At 40.2% G+C, this 23,445-nt stretch overlaps 1 protein-coding gene across 1 annotated transcript; it reads left to right on the top strand.

The window, feature by feature from the left end:
* The first annotated feature begins 5,169 nt into the window (after positions 1 to 5,169).
* Positions 5,170 to 10,777, top strand: LOC130917914 (gastrula zinc finger protein XlCGF62.1-like). The gene is made up of 2 exons (XM_057839730.1): positions 5,170 to 5,309; positions 9,364 to 10,777. Exon 2 carries the CDS (start codon positions 9,393 to 9,395, stop codon positions 10,377 to 10,379), a length of 987 nt encoding a protein of 328 aa, XP_057695713.1. The 5' UTR covers positions 5,170 to 5,309; positions 9,364 to 9,392; the 3' UTR covers positions 10,380 to 10,777.
* Positions 10,778 to 23,445: the final 12,668 nt, after the last annotated feature.

Genomic DNA, 23,445 nt, shown 5'->3' with positions numbered 1-23,445 from the left:
TTGGCTGCCATTGACGGCCATAGGCGTTCAATCCGTTTGAAGTGGAAGGGATGGCAGCGAATGAACGAATTTTCATTCGCTGCCATCCTCCCACTTCAAATGGATTGAACGTCTACTAGTGATAAACTCATTCCAATTCACAGCAGAAGCTTGTTTTTCTCTTTATTAGTTGTTTGTAGACTATCCTAGAATGATTTCCTGACCAATGTATCGATAATCGTTCTATTGCAATATCGTCAGATCATCGTTATCGTGAGCTTTGTATCGCAAATCTTATCGTATCGTGAGGTAACAAGAGGTTCCCACTCCTAGTCAGAATAGAACTTTAAACAGACACGCAAGAACGCACACTGGAGAGAAACCTTTTGCCTGCTCAGTTTGTCCTCAAAGAGTCTGTCAGAAAGGAACTTTAAACAGAAAAATCAAGATTCACTGAGAAGCGAAATTTAGTTTGGCACACAAGAAGCCACACTGGCAATAGCATGTGTGCGGTACACCATTGAATGAATTACTTTCTCTGCTCTCATTATGGAACCCGAAAAGGGTCCAAATTAAATAAAAACATTTTGAAGTACTACAACATTGACAAATAACACACATTGTTTAATATACCCCCCTCAAATTGTAAAATAAGGTAATATTTATATTTTGAAAAAGATTTTAAAGCAACAATGCATAGCTTTTCAACCTTTTATAAAATATTTTCCTAACATATGTTGAATGACTGAATGACACCTCTTCATATCTTGAGATGGTCTGTATGGCTTTCACAAACACTAACTTTGAGGAGGGTGGCAGGAATCCGGCCACAAAAAAAAAAAACTACAAATGTGCTGACTGCTTTACGGCATTCGTCACTTCCCCCTTTCTCCATTCATTATAAAGACGGATGTCAATGCGTATGCTTTCAAGCAAATTGTGCAAAGATGGCAGAGCAACAAAGACAAAAAGTTTTGTCCGAGGAGGGAAAAAAGCGAGGGTACCAGGATGATTAAGAATAAACACTGGCCCGACTTTTACTCTCTGGCGTGATCCCCCCCCACGTTGACGAGTTTGGGTGGAATTGGTGGGTTCGCCACACTAAGCTACACATTTGCTAAATGTCATATGCTATTGTTTAGCCACAACGGGATTTATACAACTTGTTACTATCTAGCCTTCACACAGCCGCTGTAAACTAGAAATGTTGTTTAAACAGTCTGCAGGTGACCGGGAGATTTATTGATGACTCCACGAGATTCATTCTTCATGGAAATTTCTGTCTTCCTTAAGGCAAAACACTACCCCTTTTGTCCACCGGTGTCGCTAAAATCGACCAAAATTGAAATGTTACATAGTGTTGCTTTAAGACTACAAGTGTTTTCCACAGTCGTTTTTTTTCCATAATGTCTTTTTCCACAATGGATTTTGTATTTTTTAATGTCGTTTTCCAGCACAATGAAGCGTGTGGTGTCACTGAAATACTTAAGGCGGAGTCAGCTAAGTGATTGGCTTGATGGATCTTGGAGTCTGGCCATTAGCATTTGGTAGTGTCGATGAACTGTTAGATAAACTTCCAGAAAGCATGTAATCAAAAATACATTGCTGCTGAATTTCTCGCTCAGGCTGAGGTAAACTGGTTCGCAACTTCTAGGAGTAACTCTGAAAGTGGCGCTACCAAATGCTAGCGCAGCTAGCCAGCCTCTACGATCCAACCGCCTTATGTATTTGGTAGACAGCACATGGTTTATTTTGCTGGAAAATAAGACTATGAAATAAAAAGGCCATTGTGGATAAAGACATTATGAAAAAAATGACTTTGTGAAAACGCTTTTTATCTTTTAAGATCTTTTATATCAAAATAGTACCTTAACTCATTCACTCCCAGCCATTTTCACCGGAGCAAGGCCCTTTGCTCCCGGCCGTTTTACTGGATTTTGACTGATTTTGCAAGGCCCACAGAAAATTCAGTTCTATTGCCATATACAGTGGGGAGAACAAGTATTTGATACACTGCCGATTATGCTGGTTTTCCCACTTGCAAAGCATGTACAGGTCTGTAATTTGTATCATAAGTTCTCTTCAACTGTGAGGGATGGACTCTAATAAAAAAAAAAAAACAGAAAATCACGATGTATGGTTTTTAAATAATAAATTAGCATTTATTTACATGAAATAAGTATTTGATACGTCACAAAAATCGAACTTAATATTTGGTACAGAAACCTTAGTTTGCTATTAGAGATACCAAACATTGACAAGGTTTGCACACACTGCAGCAGGGATTTTGGTCCACTCCTCCATGCAGATCTTCTCCAGAGCCTTCAGGTTTCGGGGCTGCTGCCGAGCAACACGGACTTTTCAGCTCCATAGATTTTCTATCGGGTTCAGATCTGGTGACTGGCTAGGCCACTCCAGGACCTTAAGATACTTCTTACGGATCCACTCTTTAGTTGCCTTGGCTGTGTGCTTTGGGTCGTTGTCATGCTGGAAGACCTCAGCCATGACCCATCTTCAGGACTCTCACTGAAGGAAGGAGGTTGTCAGCCAAGATCTGGCGATACATAGCCCCATCCATCCTCCCCCCAATACGGTGCAGTCGTCCTGTACCCTTGGCAGAGAAGCAGCCCCAAAAAGTGATGTTTCCTCCGCCATGTTTCACGGTTGGGATGGTGTTCTTGGGGTTGTACTCATCCTTCTTTTTCCTCCAAACACGACGAGCCGAGTTTAGACCAAAAAGTTCAATTTTGGTCTCATCCAACCACATGACCTTCTCCCATTGCTCCTCTGGATCATCCAGATGGTCAGTGGCAAACTTCAGACGTGTCTGGACATGCACTGGCTTCAACAGCGGGACCTTGCGTGTGCTGTAGGATTTTAATCCATGACGGCGTAATGTGTTTCCGATGGTTTTCTTTGAGACTGTGGTTCCAGCTCTCTTCAGGTCATTGACCAGGTCCTGCCGTATAGTTCTGGGCTGATCCCTCACCTTCCTCATGATCAGTGATGCCCCGTGAGGTGAGATCTTGCATGGAGCCCCAGAACGAGGCAGATTGACCGTCAACTTGAACTTCTTCCATTTTCTAATAATCGCTCCAACAGTTGTTACCTTCTCACCAAGCTGCTTGCTTATTTTCCTGTAGCCCATCCCGGCTTTGTGCAGGTCTATTATTTTATCCCTGATGTCCTTACACAGCTCTTTGGTCTTGACCATTGTCGAGAGGTTGGAGTTTGTTTGTTTGAGCATGTGAACAGGTGTCTTTTATACAGGTAACAAGTTCAAACAGGTGCAGTTACTTCCGGTCATGAGTGGAGAACAGGAGGGGTTCTTAAATATGAACTAAGAGCCGAAATATTTACTAGTTGGTAATGTATCAAATACTTATTTCATGCAGTTAAATACAAATTTAGTATTAAAGAATTATACAATGTGATTTTCTGGATTTTTGTATTAGATTCCGTCCCTCACAGTTGAAGACAACTTATGATACAAATTACAGACCTCTACATGGCTTGCAAGTAGGAAAACCAGCAAAATCGGCAGTGTACCAAATACTTGTTCTCCCCACTGTAAATAAACATGGAACCCACCAAAAGAAAGATTACTCTCTTCTTTTAGCAGAAAAAGAGTTAGTTCATATCTTTTTCCATTCTTTAGAAATCAGCATTAGAAAATAGCTTAGTTTGAGCAATTTTCCCATTTCTGATGAAAAAAACGGAGAAATAGAGCTTTTTGTGAACGCATACATTACAAACATTGACTTAACACAGCTATTTTTTGCTTTAGTTACATCCCAAACATTTGAATAATGTTTTCCTTTTACAAAATAAGATAAACAACAAGATAAATAGAGCTTTTGATTGCAAAGTAACAATTTATTTACACATAACTAACTGAAAGATGACGCTGTTCTGACCGCGACAGCCGGTTAAACTTTTCCCTCATCGCCGTCTGTCTCATAAAGATGAATTTTTTTGTGTCTCTGTGGGCTCTGCTCGCGAGCAGCACAAACTCAAAGGCAACGTCCGCTGCAGTAGTGGTCCCGGTCGTTTTGCTCGGTCGTCCAGCGCCTGGCATCCATTTGGTCGTCTTCCGCCAGTGCCCAGCCATACGGCTTGGCCGTTCGTTGCCTTTGAAACAGATTGCGGGTCTTACCAAATGCGCTACTGCCCCCCAGTGGCCAGTTTTATTGCTTTAAAATGGATTTTCAGCTTTGTGCTTTGGAGCTAAATTAAATCACGACCCAGAAATGACTTGGGGGGGGGGGGGGGGGACGTAAAAGATGTATAAATACGTCTTTGGGACACTGAAACAAAAATAAAATGTATTTGTACCTTTTTGGGAGCAAATGAGTTAATGTACAATTTAAGGGCCATATAACACAATTTGTCTTATTTATTTTAAAATGTTATTATTCATTTCATTTTGACCCTTTTGGGGTTCCATATTTCTGTTGAGATTGTTTCATAACTTACTTGGTGCTTTTTGCTATTTTACTTACTGAATGATGGCGTTGAGACCTGCCTCTATAATTCCTCAAAACTAACCATGTTTTTCAAATTCAGACTCAAAACCTATCTGGTTAAATGAACATTTCCAGCTTGATCCTCTGTTCTATGTTATGACATCTTTCCTGTTACTTTGATTTACTCCAATTTTGTTTTTGTGTTTTACATATGTAGCTTTTGTGAACTCGGTTGTAAAGTGTCCTTGAGTGCCTTGAAATGCGCTTTGAAATAAAATCTATTATTATTCGAAAACTTTGACCCTTTGCTTCGTTTATTGTTTGTTCAATTTCCAAACTATCTGAATGGTTTCAGGGAAGACGTCTTTGTTAGTCTTGTGCATTGTAATATTTTCCAAGATGATTCATTATAGAATTACTTGATCTTTTTATTTTTACTATAAAGTATGTTTGTTCATGAGTGACCGACCTTTTTTTTTTTTTTTTTTTTTTTAAATACTTGTACTCAGGGTGTCACTTGGGAACATTGCCAATATATTAAAAATGATATAGTTTATGTATCAAAGTCGTCTTCGCCTCGATGTAGTTCTTCAAAGTTTCCATGAGAATACGTTCTGACCCTTCAAAATTCAATGATATTTATGACTTAGTTTCGGATATGTTTATCATCTCTAATGAATATGGAGTCCAGTTCAGTAGCGATGGTCGCCCACTTGATTCCAAACGCCTCAACATATTACACTGAAATTCCAGCACTTGAACGTTTCTACTTCCGGTTCACTAGACGCAATTTTTGTGTATCCCCTGCCAGACTATCTGACGATTCTTCGAACCAAACGCAGTCCTCAAAAGCATTCTCATCGGGTAAGTACCTAAGTAAAATTTCCCAATTTAGCTTAGTGGAAGTCGTTTGGCTTGATGTCGAAGCTTCCTAGGCTCACTTAACTTCGTTTTGTTTAGCTTAGCTTAGCTCGCTAGTTAAGACGCGGTAACGCATTTTTTGTGCTTTCGCCTGACGCTAGGTCCGATTAACACTTCCACAAATGTCAATTTAGCAAGATGTTACCTTCAATTTGTCACTTTTACAACGAGACTATGTCCTATATAAATATTAAAAAAAAAAAAAAAATCTGATAGCGGAAAAAACGCTCATTCTTTGTAAAAAGAAAAAAGTTGTGAATAATTGACTGACCGCGTTATTCATTTTTTATTCTTTTGATATATAATGTTTTGAACATATGCCCCACTGGCATGTTTGTCTTTGTTTTATTTTATTGTTGGTATGTATCGTTGATTGATCACCTTTGTCTGTTGATCATGTTAAATATAAATTAAGTTCCGATTAACATATTTTATTGAAGAGTGTCGCCATCCTTGATAGCATTAAAGTGAAGACATTTAATTATATTTGATGCTTCGAGATTTCTCTTAAAGATGCAATAAAATAATACAGCAAACGATGGCAGACCATATTTGTGATACAAAGCCTTGAAAATAAGTGAAAAAAAAAAATATATATATATATATTTATAAATATGTAAAAAGTACCTTAGTCATGCCCACTAAAAATCTCCGAAACAAGTTATGTTGCATTCGAGGGAGGTGGTAAGTCGGATTTATCCCACTTGGATGGTACCAGTTGCGACACCAATGCGTTCCAAGCATACGCAGATATTTAGGGGAGGCAGTCCCCCCTAGTGGCCTAAACATTTCATTGCATGTAATTGACTTTCCTATAGACCCTACCCACGTGACGTCACAACTCCTTCCTCCTGACTGGTGCCGCCCAATTGTCCGTCAACACATCATGTTTACCTGTTACGGCTACGTACATTCCTCCTATTTACGACGTGTTTTTCTGCTCGTTAACATTAATAATCAAAATGGTGAAGGCGTGTGTGGCAGTCGGTTGCAATAACAGAGAAGATAGACGGAGAAGACGGAGAGACTTGAAGTTCTACCGGATTCCGAGAGACCCGGAGAGAAGAGAACGAGATGGGCTGCTGCAATTTGACGAGAAAACTGGGCTCCAAACGATTACCACAGATTATGTAGTAGTCATTTTATATCTGGTAAGATGCATTTAATATATATTTAGAGGGTTTTGGGCTGACAACCACAATTAAGATCATTGCTAGGCTAATCGCCGACAACATACAGGTATGTATCTAGTGAGAGCGCTATCGCTAAACCATATAAACATTAAAAGCCCTAACTCCATTGACAAACGACATGAAATACATTAGACTTGACAGTGGATGTTAGCAATAACAAAAGATTTTGAAATGAAAATTTCGTAACTCACCTTTCCAAGCACAAGATAGATTCCTGCCGAATTTTCGTGGACGAGGACCTGTTTCACCCAACCAGCAACGAAGTATTTATAAGCCTCCAAGCTCTTAAAGTTTTTCAAACTTTCGTGAGAATAGGCTGATTTTGTGTGGACAAGATAGTTGTACATATCAGGCTAGCTAGCAGATGTCAGGCAAATACGGCGGAGACAGCGGGTCGAAAAACATCGATTTAGGCATCAAATATGGATCTGGCGAATGGATAAACTGAAGCTTTTCCACACGCCTTAACGCCTTTTATGCAACGCATCAAGTGAGTTTACGGCATCCGAAAGCACCGGGTCTTCCATGAAATGCATTATAAATTGCTCGATCAATTGAGACCATTGATAATACAGACACAAAATGACGGACAAGGGGGCGGAACCATACAGTGAGCACGTGATTTTGTGACGTCGGTGGGTAGGGTCTATACACAGGGGTGCACATAATTTTTTTTGCCCAGGTTCTCAGAGGAGGACCTGGAGATGTGACTTGGTCCTCATTGAGCTTGAGAGCCAACCCGCCTGATGCGATAAATTTATGACAAGCTTTACTTAGAGCCAATTAACTTTAATTAATTATATTAACAATTAATGCTTGATTAACATCAACTGGCACAACAAAATTGCCATTACTTTGAAATGTAAAGAAATAAAAAGCACCAATTCAAAATAAAGGGCATTATGCGGCTCCCACATTAACTCCAACCCTTTTTAAAAGTGGGATGTCCTCCTCATAAGACCTCATTGAATGTGCATTTTTAGCTTTGTAAAATGCGAGCAAAAACACCTTTGCCAGTGCATGTCGCTGTTCATTACCTTTATTCCGCCACTTGTCCATAGGGCGAGCGGGGTCCTGTTTGACATCGATAGTTTGCTTAATTGCCATATGCTCTGTTTTTTTCGTGCTTTTCAAAGTTTGGATGGCTGAAATTCTTTGACCCTACATAAAATGCGCTGCTCTTATCGGCGACATTGGGATTCTCACAGCACATTTTGTACCGCATTTCCGTGCGAGCATCATTTGCTTCTAGCCATGGTACCTCCTACTTTTCAGCAAAAGTCCATTTTTTCAGTAGCTCCGGTGACGTCTCTGTCGTCTGTCTGTCTTTTGACGGGGGTGGGGGAACACGGAAGTAATTACTCAGTGTGACCTGCCTCTTTGACATTTTGAGAAGTTATTTTCTCGTGTCCGCCGCAAATACGGTGGTCAGCCATCGGTACGCAAAAGCGTATGGAAGTGGTTGAAGGCCAGCGCGTTTGTCTACGTCCGGTACGCATGCGCGCATGCGGACCACTTATGTGCACCCCTGCCTATACAGTATAAGGATAAAAAAAAAAAAAGCCTTAGCCAGTAAATTTTTGTCCAAAAAAGTTGTAGGCTAAAGCAACAAAACAAACAACAGAAATGAATGAAATGAACAAGAATCATACAAAGTAAGCCTGAACGATATATCGTTTAAACATCGCCATCGTGATGTGCGCGTGCGCGATAGTCCCATCGCAAGCACGTGCGATAGTTTTTTTTTAATCCACATACGCCTTGCTTTCTGCTCTGCGCACAGCCTCACACCCTCCTTCTCACAGCCCTTTGTTCCTCACAGTCACTGCAGCACTTGCTTATTAAAGTTAACGATGCTCGTTGTCTCTGATCTTGCCAAAGAACTGGACTTCAAAGCGGAGCAATGTGTCAATCATCCTTTCACTTGTTAAACAGTTTCTGCAAGGAAGCCGCACTGGAATTAATGTGTGTGTGTGTGGAGACGTTGGAGACATATAAAATAAATGCCAGAAGTGATCATGAGGAGTGAAATTTCTACGTCACTCCAAGACTCACAGCTAAGGTAGATAAACAGAAGCATTTAATAAAGCCAAACATTTTTGTACTACAGTACTTTATTCTTGTTCAAAAATGATTTGGTTGGACAGTTATGTTTGAAACTGATAATAATGATGACATTTGAAGGGCTTAAAAACCATATACTGTATTTATATACATTTTTTAAATCACTTTGGGGGAAAAAGTGAGAAAAAAAACATGTCTTATATGTATCTCTTTCTAGTGCTAAATCGGAATAAATACATTGTGCACAAAAACAAACACACACACAAAAAAAACGGGGGGGGGGGGTGCTACTTCACGGTTTTTCACTTATCGCAGCGGGTTTTGGTCCCCATTAACCGCGAAAAATGAGGGATCACTGTAAACTGTGGTTATGGTGAGTCATCCAAAGTCTTTCCAAACAGCTATTCAAGTCATCTAGTGAAAATTTCTTTAAAAAAAAAAATCACTATTTTTTTAATATTGCAATATAATATCGCAATATATCACAAACCCCCCAGTAATCGCAACAATAGTTTTTTCCAATATCGTTCAGGCCTACTACAAAGTATTTCATAATGGGTCGAAATTCTTTTTCAAACAGATCATGTGACTAGTACCTTAGAGACCCGAACCCTACGAACCAAGCATATACAGTCTTTGAAGTCGGCTGGTGCATGCTAACTAATTTTAAATCACAGCACAAGGACGATTGGACTTGGGAAAATCACATGATTTTTTTTCTTCCATCCTGTGTCACGCAGACATCATTGAAGAAGATCTTCACCTTGAGATGCGTGATCAACCCCACGTTAAACCGGAGGAGGAGTCGGAGATGTCGTACATCAAGCAGGAGGCGGAGCCAGTGACCTCCTGCATTAAAGAAGAACAGGAAGATGAAATCCCCCCATTTCCAATGACTGTCAGTGTGAAGAGTGAAGAAGATGAAGGTCCAAGCGAAGAGAGTGAAGCAGCAAAACAATCGACTGACAGCTCATTTCAGCACCTGACGACAAAGGTAGACGGACGATCACAAACGGACAGCCTCTTAGCTCCGCTCTCGGACAGCGACGACGTAACGTCACACTCTTCTGACTTTAACACTGATGAGGAGGATGTTGACCTTGACCAAAAAGTTCCGAAACCCTTAAACGAGTCATCATTGAAAAGGGATGCAAAAGAATGCGCGGGTGGGAAACCGTTTGGTTGCTCACTTTGCGATAAAAGATTTTCACAGAAGGCTGACTTAGAAAAGCATCAGCGTACACACACTGGAGAAAAGCCTTTTCTCTGCGCATTTTGTGGTCAAAGATTCACCGAGAAGGGATCTTTAAACAGACACACAAGGACACACACTGGAGAGAAGCCTTTCGCCTGCTCACTTTGCGACAAAAGATTTTCACAGAAGATTCTGTTAGAAAGACATACGCGTACACACACTGGAGAAAAGCCTTTTGCCTGCTCACTTTGTGGTCAAAGATTCACTCAGAAGGGACATTTACTATTGCACACAAGAAACCACACTGGGAAAAAACCTTTGGCCTGCACACTTTGCGATAAGAAATTTTCTCAGAAGACTCATTTAGAAAAGCATAAGCATACACACACTGGAGTAAAGCCTTTTGTCTGCACTTGTTGTGGTAAAGGTTTCACCGAGAAAGGAAATTTAAACCAACATACAAGCACGCACACTGGAGAGAAGCCTTTTGCCTGCACACTTTGCGATAAAAGATTTTCTCAGAATTCTGGTTTAACAAAGCACAAGCGTAAACACACATGAGAGAAGCCTTTTGCCTGCTCAGTTTGAAGTAAAAAATTCAATAGGAAGTAGCGTTGTGACAAAATATCAAAATGGAGATAATATCAAGGTGGTTATCGATATGCTCATACCAAGAATCGAGATATCGTTTTAAAAAGGTGTCAATGTTTAAAAAAAAAAAAAGTTGCTCCCACCATAATAGTGTCTCAGTTAACTCTATGGCTGCCATTGATGGTGCTCGACGTCAGGGGCGCTGGAAATCACTCACAGCGGGCGTGATATTTGTTCCATAGCCTTTTTCAGCATTGTGGAGCTCAACAATTTTTTCTCTGGTGGCTTTCGAAAGCTCTGTAGTCTTGTCCGTGGTAGCAGTTGGACTATGACTGATGTGGGTTGCACAGGTGACAATCTTGAGCTAAAGGGGGTAGATGGGTGATTTCACATGTGGTAAAGGTGGACGTTTTTAAGGTAGACTGACAACATTTTGAGTGTGATAATTGTTGCTGATTCTCAGGGGTACAAATACTTATGAACCCCAGTAAATTACAAATAAATTATTGAAAAGTCATACGATGTGAGTTCTGGATTTTTTTGAACAAGATTATGCCTCTATAAGTAAAAATGCATCCATGATTGAAATTTAAGACCTCTACCTATTTTCTAAGTGGGTGAACTTGCAAAATCACAAGGGGTTCTGAAAAACAGCTCGAGGTGCGACTTGGACACATTATCAGTAATGAACCAGAGGTCATAGGGTGTTTCGGGTCTTTGATCATCATACACCCTCCCTCCGGCGACCCAGCCTGAGGGTGATCAGCCCCTTACTTTTGTCCAAGCGGCCTGCTACTCCAAGGATCCCCCTCCGGATCCATAGCCATCTTGAGGCTTTTTCCGCTGCTTCAGATATTGATTTGATGGCTCTTCGGCACAGCTGCCCTTATACTCCCAGGAGTTTGAGTGTTCGAGACAGTGACTGGCCAGCAAAACCTCGACACCCCACCTCTACTGGTTTGCAGCGGGCTTTCCAGCCATTGCTCCGGCACTCGGTCACCAACTCCGCATATTTGGCCCTTTTATGCTCGTTGGCCTCCTCCAGTCTGTCATCACAGGGGATGGTAAGCTCAACCAGGACCACTTGTTTTGTTGACTCAGATATTAACACCATGTCTGGGCGAAGCGAAGTGGCTAGGATGTTCTCTGGGAACTTGAGCTGTCTCCCCAGGTCGACTTGGAGTTTCCAGTCCTGTGCGTTCAAGAGAAGCCCCCCAGCGGTACTTGGCTGGTTTTAATAATAATAATAATACATTTTATTTCCAGAGCGCTTTTCAAAATACATGACGCTTCACAAGAGACATGGAATCACAGTACAATAAAAAGATATTAAAAGGATAAAAAATTAAAAGCACAAAAAAAAGTAAAAATATAACAGAGCTAGGGGTTATGGTGGGTAAGAAAGAGTGAACAGGTGTGTTTTCAGTCTAGATTTGAAAAGTGATAGGGTAGATATGCTGCGAAGATCAGGGGGAAGGGAGTTCCAGAGCTGGGGGGCGCAATGACTAAAAGCTCTTGAACCAAAGGTGGAGAGTCGGGACACGGGGGACGGAGAGGGGAAGAATAGTGGTAGAGCGAAGTGAACGGTTGGATTGTTTAGACGGAGAAGATCGCAAAGGTAGGGAGGGGCCAGGGCATGGAGTATTTTGAAGGTGATGATGAGGATCTTGTAGTTGATTCTTTGTTTGACGGGAAGCCAGTGAAGTTGACGGAGGATGGGGGTGATGTGGTGTGTTGCGGGAGTTCGAGTGATGAGGCGTGCTGCTGAGTTCTGGAGGAGCTGCAGTTTCTGGAGGGACTTAGGGAGACTGAAGAGCAGTGAGTTGCAATAATCGAGCCGGGAGGTTATTAGATTACAGACCAGGGTGGAAGCGGTATGGCGGGTGAGAGAAGGGAGGAGGCGAGAAATGTTGCGAAAGTGGAAATAGGCTGATCTGGTGATGCTGTTGATATGTGACCGGAAGGAAAGTGTGCTGTCAAGGATGACACCCAGACTCTTAACCTGAGACGAAGGAGAGATCGGTAAATTCTTTATGGTAATAGAGAACTTATGGACATTAGAGAGCGTTGTGGTGGTTCCAACTAAGAGGACTTCTGTTTTGGAGCTGTTAAGTAGGAGGAAGTTGGAGGACAACCAGGAGTTAATGTCATCTAAGCAGAGGGTGAGGGAGGAAGGTAGGAGGGAGGCGGTTGGTTTTGAGGAGATGTAGAGCTGGGTGTCATCCGCGTAACAGTTAAAGTGAATGTTGTGTTTGCGGAAGATGGAACCGAGGGGGAGAATGTAGATGATGAAGAGGAGCGGCCCCAGGACAGAGCCCTGGGGCACGCCAGCGGAGACAGGGAGGAAACTGGATTTATGGGGGCCAAGTTTGGCGAATTGTGTGCAGTTGGACAGGTAGGAAGTGAACCAGGAAAGGGGTGTGTAGGTGATACCAATAGAGGAGAGTCGGTCGAGAAGGATTGCATGGGAAATTGTGTCGAAGGCGGCAGTTTGTGCCTTTTCCCCAGCTCTGACAAAGGTGATTGACTGTTTGGGAGTGTGGTGGTACCTACTGTTGATAAAGGTCGTTCTAAGTGTATCTGCCAGGGCCCTGAGGGTTGTGACGCCAGCAGTACTGCCCTTCCCCCAAGGCCTTTGGGCAGCTGCTGAGGATGTGCTCTAAGGTGGCTCTCTTCTGGCACAGCTGCCTTTCTGTAGTGTTTGCTAAGCCCCAGCGCTGCAAGTTATCTGGGCTTGGAAGAACGTCGTACACTGATTGGATGAGGAACTTGATGTGCTGTGGTTCAAGCCTCCAGCTGTATTGCCCATCAAGATGTTGTGCTGCAGTCGTGCCTCTGCTCTGTCCACGGCTTCCTGCGTATTCCACTTCCTCTAGGTTTTTACCACGATTCCTGCTGTGGCAACTTTTTTGTCTGCGGAGTCCCGATACATCATCTGCCACTTGTAATCTCAAACTCCTCAGATAGGCCACTGATTGGGAGCTGCAGCATGGTGGAATGGCCATACAGAAGGGTGCAAATACACCTGCTCCTAACAGTATATACAGTGCCTTGCAAAAGTATTCGGCCCCCTTGAATCTTGCAACCTTTCGCCACATTTCAGGCTTCAAACATAAAGATATAAAATTTTAATTTTTTGTCAAGAATCAACAAGAGGGACACAATCGTGAAGTGGAACAAAATTTATTGGATTATTTAAACTTTTTTAACAAATAAAAAACTGAAAAGTGGGGCGTGCAATATTATTCGGCCCCCTTGCGTTAATACTTTGTAGCGCCACCTTTTGCTCTAATTACAGCTGCAAATCGCTTGGGGTATGTTTCTATCAGTTTTGCACACCGAGAGACTGACATTCTTGTCCATTCTTCCTTGCAAAACAGCTTGAGCTCAGTGAGGTTGGATGGAGAGTGTTTGTGAACAGCAGTCTTCAGCTCTTTCCACAGATTCTCGATTGGATTCAGGTCTGGACTTTGACTTGGCCATTCTAACACCTGGATACGTTTATTTTTGAACCATTCCATTGTAGATTTGGCTTTGTTTTGGATCATTGTCGTGTTGGAAGATAAATCTCCGTCCCAGTCTCAGGTCTTGTGCAGATACCAACAGGTTTTCTTCCAGAATGTTCCTGTATTTGGCTGCATCCATCTTCCCGTCAATTTTAACCATCTTCCCTGTCCCTGCTGAAGAAAAGCAGGCCCAAACCATGATGCTGCCACCACCATGTTTGACAGTGGGGATGGTGTGTTCAGGGTGATGAGCTGTGTTGCTTTTACGCCAAACATATCGTTTTGCATTGTGGCCAAAAAGTTCAATTTTGGTTTCATCTGACTAGAGCACCTTCTTCCACATGTTTGGTGTGTCTCCCAGGTGGCTTGTGGCAAACTTTAATCGAGACTTTTTATGGATATCTTTGAGAAATGGCTTTCTTCTTGCCACTCTTCCATAAAGGCCAGATTTGTGCAGTGTACGACTGATTGTTGTCCTATGGACAGACTCTCCCACCTCAGCTGTAGATCTCTGCAGTTCATCCAGAGTGATCACGGGCCTCTTGGCTGCATCTCTGATCAGTTTTCTCCTTGTTTGAGAAGAAAGTTTGGAAGGACGGCCGGGTCTTGGTAGATTTGCAGTGGTCTGATGCTCCTTCCATTTCAATATGATGGCTTGCACAGTGCTCCTTGAGATGTTTAAAGCTTGGGAAATCTTTTTGTATCCAAATCCGGCTTTAAACTTCTCCACAACAGTATCTTGGACCTGCCTGGTGTGTTCCTTGGTTTTCATAATGCTCTCTGCACTTTAAACAGAACCCCGAGACCATCACAGAGCAGGTGCATTTATACGGAGACTTGATTACACACAGGTGGATTCTATTTATTATCATCGGTCATTTAGGACAACATTGGATCATTCAGAGATCCTCACTGAACTTCTGGAGTGAGTTTGCTGCACTGAAAGTACAGGGGCCGAATAATATTGCACGCCCCACTTTTCAGTTTTTTATTTGTTAAAAAAGTTTAAATTATCCAATAAATGTTGTTCCACTTCACGATTGTGTCCCACTTGTTGTTGATTCTTGACAAAAAAATTAAATTTCATATCTTTATGTCTGAAGCCTGAAATGTGGCGAAAGGTTGCAAGATTCAAGGGGGCCGAATACTTTTGCAAGGCACTGTATATAATTTAAATTCAAATCAAATTAACTCTTTCACTCCCAGCCATTTTCACCAGAGCAAGGCCGTTCGCTCCCGGCCGTTTTTTCTGGATTTTGACTGATTTTGCAAGGCCCACAGAAAATTCTGTTCTATTGCTATATAAACTTTGAACCCACCAAAGGAAAGATTGGACTCTCTTCTTTCAGCAGAAAAAAAAGTAAGTTCGTACCTTTTTCCATTCTTTAGAAATCAGCATTAGAAAATAGCTTAGTTTGAGCAATTTTCCAATTTCTGATGAAAAAACGGAGAAAATGAGCTTTTTGTAAACGCATACATTTCAAACATAACTTTGACTTTAACAAAGCTATTTTTTGCATTAGTTACATCCCAAACATCTGAATAATGTTTTCCTTTTACAAAATACTATGAACAACCAGACAAATAGAGCTTTAGATAGAATAGTAACAATTTATTCACACACAACGACTGAGAGATGACGGTTTGTCGCCGAGATGACGCCGTTGTCGCCACGTCAGCTGTGTAAACTTTTCCCTCATCGTTGTCTGTCTCACAAAAATGGATTATTTTTGCATTTCTGCGGGGTCTGCTAGGCGAGCCGCTCCACGGGGGGTTTCACTCGTTTTGCACGATCGTCCAGCGCCTGGTGTCCCAGGCGTCCTCTCGTTGTTTTGTCCGGACGGAGCGACGCCTGGGCTCAATCCGCCAGCGCTTTGACAATGCTGGCCGGCCGTTCACTGCTGTTGAATCGGCTTGTCTAGTCTTCCAAAATGCGTTACTGCCCTCCAGTGGCCAGTTTTATTGCTTTAAAATTGGTTTGGAGCGTTTTTCTTTGTTTCTCAGATACAGCGGAAGCTATATATGCTTCTTATTAAAAAAAAAAAAAAAAAAAAAACGCAAAAGACGTATAAATACGGTTGCGGGACAGTTGAGCATTTAAAAATAAAACGTATTTATACGGTTCCGGGAGCAAATGAGTTAAGTAATTTAAGTTAATCAATGAACTAAATGGAGAAAAATTCAAAGGATTATTACAATGGAATAGAATAGCCCTTTATTGTCATTATACAGTCTCCCTTTGCAGTGCAGGACAAGTACTAGTATAAATCTCAAGGTGACTTGTAAGAATATAAGTATAAAATAGAAATATGTGTGAATAGAAGTTAAGTAGCAGCAGTTGACAGTGGGTCATTTAATATTGCACATAGTAAGTATTACACATAGTATATTGCATATACTAGTATGTAAATGAATATTGGACATTGGGTGATGTGGAATCTGGTAAACATTAACATTATGTAGCATTTAAGCTAACGAACTTTTGTTTTGCAAGTTAGCCAATTGTTCTTTTGTTGTACTTAGATCCTCATTCATTTATTTTTTTTAATATCGTTTGAGGCTAAGCTCAAGCGCTAGTTGAGTCCAAGATTGAAGTATAGCTCAACTACATCCTGTATTATCATTTTTAGCTCGCTGAAACTGCAGGTGTCCGATGCAAGCCTGAGCTTAGCCTCAAATGATATTAAAAAAAATAATTATTATAAATGAGGACCTCGTTACAACAAAAGAATAATTGGCTAACTTGCATAGCAAAAGTCCGCAAGCTTAAATGTTATATAATGCTAATGTTTACCAGGTCGTTACCTGTGCGTACAAGATTGCTTCCGGTGGCGCACAAGATCGTTTCTGGTGCACACCAGATGGTTTAAATTTATTTTATTTCTGTCGATTTCCCTTTGTAGGCTCCGTATTTTTGCCCTTTTTATTTGAATTAAAAAATATATATACTGGTGGCATTTACTTTTTTTTTTGCTTTAAAAAATACATTGTTTTTTTAATACAAACAAAAGAGAATAATTGCTGATTTTTTCCAATATGAAAATGAATGTGACATGAAAAAAAAAACATTTTCCACTAGAAGCTTTAAAAAAAAAAAAAAAAAAATTCTGGCACTCCAGGTCTTGACATAGTTCATAGAATTCTCATAAATATGATTACACATATAGCATTATATAAATTGTATATAACTATATCGATAGATGGATTGATAGATTTTATAGGAAAAAATGTTGATCTTAAAAAATATATACATTGTATACATTATACGTATAGCTACAACAACATTAAAAATGTCACATCATAAATTTTAAAAAGTCACATTTTAATAATTTAGAAGCCATTTTCACTGTCACTATTCGCTGCATCAATTTGTTTATTTTGAAACTGTGTTATTGTTTTTGCCACCAGGGGGCACAACTAATGTCATTAAGTACTTTACTATAAAGGTGCGCCCAGAGCAGAAGTGCTAATTAGTGCACCTGGTGGACACATGGTTTTTTACCATAGCACGCCGTAGCATGAGCTACATGGAAAGTGGACTGTTTGCTGAATAAATCAACCAAATCAAAACCATCCATCTGAGCAGGTCATTGCCGGTAACCTATGCGTACATTCAGGTTCCGAAGGTGTACTCGGTATTGGCTTAATTTTGAGTTTGCTAAAATGCCAATACAAATATATATTTTTTTCATGTTATAAAATGACACTTTAAGATTTGATGTTATGACGACAACTGTTGTCCTGATTTGACACAATTACTTTGGGGAAAAGAACTATTCATGCCAAACTTTCTTTTTTTTTTTTTTTTAAATCTCAAAACAGTATTTTAATCTCAAAAGACTTAATTAATTTATATATATTTTTTTCTCATCCAGAATTCAACTTTATTCTCCTCATTTGTTAGCTTTTCTTGACTTCAGGCTATTAAAAAAAAAAAAAACTTTTTTTCAAACAAAATGTTTCCTTAAAAAATGCTTTCGGGGAAGTGATTATTTTTGGTCATTTGAAAAAAACCTCAATCTGGCCTCCGAATACTTGCTCATTGATCAGTTGAAAATTCATGTTTGGATCAAAATTCTTTGCTATTTGACATTACAGTATATGTTAGCATCAAATTAGTGAACTTTGGACGGAGAAGATGGCTGAGCATTTTGAAGTAAACGTTATCTCCACCTTGTCCTAGAGACAGGAAGCATCCATCAGGCTGCTTAACCATGTCTGCTTCACCTTCATGCGATTACGCGCATGTCAATTAGAACTAATTGACGCGCGCCAGCTCGCTTGATTGCGTTTGAGTTATGCGGGGAAACGGCCGTGATGACTTGCCGAAACCGCGTCCGTCTGGGGTCATGCTTAGCTGAGCGCAAACCATGGAAATGCGATCACAGGTGTATATTCTTGATCCTCTGCCGAGAAATCCTGCGTAGCTGGAAATGTATTTATTTTTCCTTCCTTAAGCTTGTCTTGGAACATGAGATCCTCTTGTGTCTTATCACTTGCACTGCTGTCCTTATAATCAGTCTCTAGAACATTAATCACATCAATAGGAGTTAACTCGGTGAAGTTCTCTTTCAGTAACTTGTCTTGGAGCTTGTCTTCTAGGAAGTTCTAGGACAGTTAAATCCTATGAGTAGTCCGTCCTCATAGCTTGAGAGGTGGTCAGCAATTTCTGTGAGATGTAGCCATTGCTTTACAGTGACACTCGTGGGTATATTGTCATAATTTACTGGAAAAACGTCTTTTGTGTATGAGGGAGGAAGATCAATAAGAATGTCTGAACCATAATCTCTCACATGATGGTGTCTCTTGTACAGTGAGGAGCAGAAGTATTTGCACCCCTTGTGATTTTGCAAATTCACCCACTTAGAAAATAGGTAGAGGTCTGAAATTTCAATCATAGATTCATTTCTACTCATAGAGACCAACCGTAATTTTCCGACTATAAGCCGCTACTTTTTTCCCTCATTTTGATTCCTGCGGCTTATAGTCCATTGTGGCTTATTTGTTGATTTATTTGGGTTAATAGGTAACAATTTATTTGACAGCGGCGCCATAAGACTGCCGTAAGACCATCATGATTAGGACAATATACCGTATTGGCCCGAATATAAGACGGCCCTGATTATAAGACGACCCCCTCTTTTTCAAGACTCAAGCTTGAAAAAAAGACTTTTTGAACACCAAATTAATTTTTTATACAGAAAATAATTACAGCACATCCGCAATAAATGATTATAACGATATATTTGTCTCATTCAAATCTTAATATCTGAACATTTAAATATGTAAACTAAGGTGCAATCACATTCATAAATGAATGGCTTCTGGTTTTTGAAATGTAAATAAACCAATCTATTGTGATAAAACAACAAAAATGCAATAAATGCATTAATCAGCAAAGTGAGGTCTAACTAACTGTAGTCTTGAAACAAATCTGAATAAGGAGAAACATTGCAATAAAATAATGCAAATTGGTTAAACTTGAGAGTAGCTGAGATCTGTCGTGACAGAACATTACTCCTTAAGTTCACCATTCGCTTCAATGATATCTGGCGCCATCTAGTGTCGTTAATATGTACAATGTCTAGACCCCGAATATAGGACGACTCCCACTATTTCGCTCTTATTTCAGTGCAAAAAACACCGTCTTATATTCGGGCCAAAACGGTAATGGGCATTAATGAATGCTTATGTCGGATGTCATAAGTGTAATCTGGCAAATTATGTCACTAACTCCATTTATGTACAGCTCAGATCTTTTACATCCATTCAAAAGTACGATAATTTGCTGGATGACACAAAATGATTACCATGACCATTCATTAATGCTCATGGCAGTGTCATGTCATAATTATGATGGTCTTAAGAGTCTTTTGGCGCCACTGTCAAATAAAGTGTTACCAAACTCCATGACTAGTAAATAATGAAACGACTAGAACAGTAACTGAAGAAGTAATTAGAACAGAACATGAATTTTTATTTTTATTTACATCTATAGTGCGGCAATGCATGTTAGGAGGCATGTTGGACGACAGCAGTGTTGACAGAAGGTGGCGGCAGAGGTTGATTTTCTCCCCCATGAGGACCTTGATAACCAAATGAAGCTTCTTGAAGCAATGAAGCTTTGCAGCTAATTGGTTCAAAGCTTCTTGGTGGTTGATTTGGTCTTATGACAGTCTTATGATGCCGCTGTCAAATAAAGTGTTACCGGTCAATATCTTTTGGTGTAAATATCCCATAATACAGTGAGGACAGCTACAGCTTATAGTCCAGTGCGGCTTATCTATTAACAAATGTCGTTTTAACGTCAAATTTGGTGGTTGGCAGCTTATAGTCAGATGCGCTTTATTTTGCGGAGATTACGGTAATCTAAAAAAAAAAATCCAGAAATCACATTGTATGATTTTTTTGAATAATTTATTTGTGATTTACTGGGGTTAATAAGTATTTGTACTAGTGCTGCAACGATTAATCGATTAACTCGAGTATTCGATTAGAAAAAAATATTCAAATTAAATTTTGTTGCCTTGAGTATTCGTTTAATTAAAGTGGCGTTGTAATGGTTTATTTTGAAGGTGTTTGCATTTAGTTTTATTAATTAGGGTGGATACACTGCCCTCTGGTCTGCCTCTTTTCACATGGCTGAATCCAACTGCTCCCTGTTAAGACCAACGTAAGTTAAGTTTTTGTTTGAACTGATGTTTTTTTAATGAGTTCATAATTTAGTTTATAGGTATATTTAGCCCTTTTTTGGGAATATGTGTCTGAACCATTTGTTTAGAGCATTGTAAAAAAAAAAAAACTTTAGCATTTTGTAGCATTTAAGATAGCGGACTTTTTTTAAATGTAAGTTAGCCAATTGTTCTTTTGTTTTACATAAATCCTCATTTTTAAAAATAAATTTATACCGTTTCAGGCTCAGCTCAGGTATTTTAATTTTTCATGTTCCTTATCCGATTACTCGATTATTCGAACTAACTAGTCCATCGATTAATCGACTACTAAAATATTCGATAGCTGCAGCCCTAATTTGTACCCTTGAGAATCAGCAATAATTATGACACTCAAAGAGTTGTCATTCTACCTAAAAAAAAAAAAGTCCACCTTTACCTTTACCTTTACCCCATGAGTAACCACCCGTTTGAGCTCATTATTGTAACCTGTGCACCCCACAGTCGGTCATAATCCAACTGCTACCATGGGCAAGACCAGAGAGCTTTCGAAAGAAACCAGAGAAAAAAAATGTTGAGCTCCTCAAAGCTGGAAAAGGCTATGGGACAATTGGAAAGAAGCTTGGTGAGCATAAATCAACAGTTGCAGCAATTGTTAGAAAATGGAAAAGGCTAAACATGACTGATAATCTACCTCGAACTGGGGCTCCATTTAAAATCTCTCCTCGTGGAGCATTACTCATGATGAGAAAAGTGAGGGCTCTGCCCAGAACTACACAGCAGGAGCTGGTCAATGACCTGAAGAGCGCACAGTTTCAAAGGCTACTGTCAGTAGAACACTACAGCGCAATGGTTTAAAATCATGTATTGCTCAGAAGGTTCCCCTGTTGAAGCCAGTAGATGTGAAGGCCCGTCTGAAGTTTGCCAGTGACCTTCTGAATGATGCTGAGGGGTCATGGGAGAAAGTCATGTTGTCAGATGAGACCAAAGTAGAACTTTTCAGTGCGAACTTTACTTGTCGTGTGTGGTGGATAAAGAAGGATGATTACAATCCCAAGAACACCATCCCCACTGTGAAGTATGGGGGTGGAAACCTCAAGATTTGGGGGAGAGGACAACTGTACTGTATAAATCAGAGGATGATTGGTGAAATTTATCGTCAGATTTTGAGCCACAACTTCCTTCTCTCAGTCAGAGACTTGAAGATGGGTCGTGGCTGGAACTTCTAACATGACAATGATCCGGAGCACACAGCCAAGCTGACCAAGGGGTGCATATCAAGGTTCTGGAGTGCCCTAGCCGGTCTTCAGACCATAATCCAATAGAAAATCTTTGGTTGGAGCCGAAATTGTGCTATATAAATAAATTTGCCTTGCCTTGCCTTGCCTTCTCAACAACAGCCCTAAAACCTGACAGATCTAGAGAAGATTTGTGTGGAGGAATGGGCCAAAATCCTTGTTCCATTTGCTAAAACCTGGGGAAGAAATACAGAAAGCGTCTAACCTCTCTAATTGCAAACAAAGGCTTCTGCACTAAATATTGGCACTGCTTTTCTCAGGGGTACAAATACATATGAACCCCATTAAAGTGCAAATAAATTATTGAAAATCATACAATGTGAGTTCCGGATTTTTTTAATTATGTCTCTATAAGTGGAAATGCATCCATGAATGAAATTTAAAACCTCTACCTTTTTTCTAAGTGGGTGAACCTGCGAAATCAAGAGAGGTGCAAATACTTCTGCTCCTGTACATATATGGATATACTAGTGTATATATATACTAGTAAGGGTGTAACAGTACATGTATTTGTATTGAACCGTTTCGGTACGTGGTGCTCGGTTCGGAACGGAGGCGTACCGATTGAATTTCTGACGTAATGTAACCCTTACTTTTTGAGGCTGTGAGTCGATCGGGTTACAGTTTCTTTTTGTAGATTGTATTTACACCATCTTCTCTACTATTATGAGGACCAACACGACAGTATAACCCAGAAACGTCAACGGCGCGACAACGTGGCCGCCGTGAGAACGCAGTGAAACACGGGCGTTAAAGTCAATCATCCAATGCACACCAGTCGCAGTGCGGCCGCATGTTAGACGCGTCCCAGAAGCGGCTCAAGACGACGCACGCGAAAAGAACGGCAGAGTTTATTATTTGACGCGAGACGCAACCCTCCTGCGTCAATACTACTACCGATAGCTAGGATCGGGCAGACCGGAAGTCACTCGTGTAAAAATACGGTGGATCCGGTCGATTTTCAGACTAATATGCAATCGTAACCCACTTTTTGAGTCCATCAGATCTCTTGAGTGGTAGGTCGGGGCACAGTTGACTTGTCTTTGTTGTTTGTGTCTTTGTTTGTCTCTGCTATAATAATAACCAACACGGCCCGGTGTTCAATACAAAACCCTCCTACCACAACAAACAAGTAGGAACTAATATTCACATAGGAACTGAAGTTATACAACATAAAATATACAATATAAATGAATACTTCATCACATTTGTAAAATATAAACACATAATAAGATAAATAATAGCCCATTTAAATAAAATAAATTGAAATGAGCTAAAACACCTGTAATTAAATAATAAGAATAATACACAGATCCTGCTTACACAATTTGTTAATTTCTGTGTGGCCCTTTAACTTGAGAAAATCCACCAATAAAGCTTTTGAAAACCATTCATAAGAAAAAAAAAGATTCATTGAGGCATTTCATTTGTAAAATACATTTTAAAATCTTTGTCATTGGGATTGCTTTTCTCTGTAGCACAGGACTTCTTTTTTCTTCTTTCTTTCAGAAAGAAACCTGACCAATATGCGGGGTCTGAAAGGCAAATTGTTTTTTGATTA

Source organism: Corythoichthys intestinalis, chromosome 1, assembly GCF_030265065.1.
Source record: "Corythoichthys intestinalis isolate RoL2023-P3 chromosome 1, ASM3026506v1, whole genome shotgun sequence".
Classification (NCBI taxonomy): domain Eukaryota; kingdom Metazoa; phylum Chordata; class Actinopteri; order Syngnathiformes; family Syngnathidae; genus Corythoichthys; species Corythoichthys intestinalis.
This window is presented reverse-complemented; position numbering and strand designations above follow the sequence as displayed.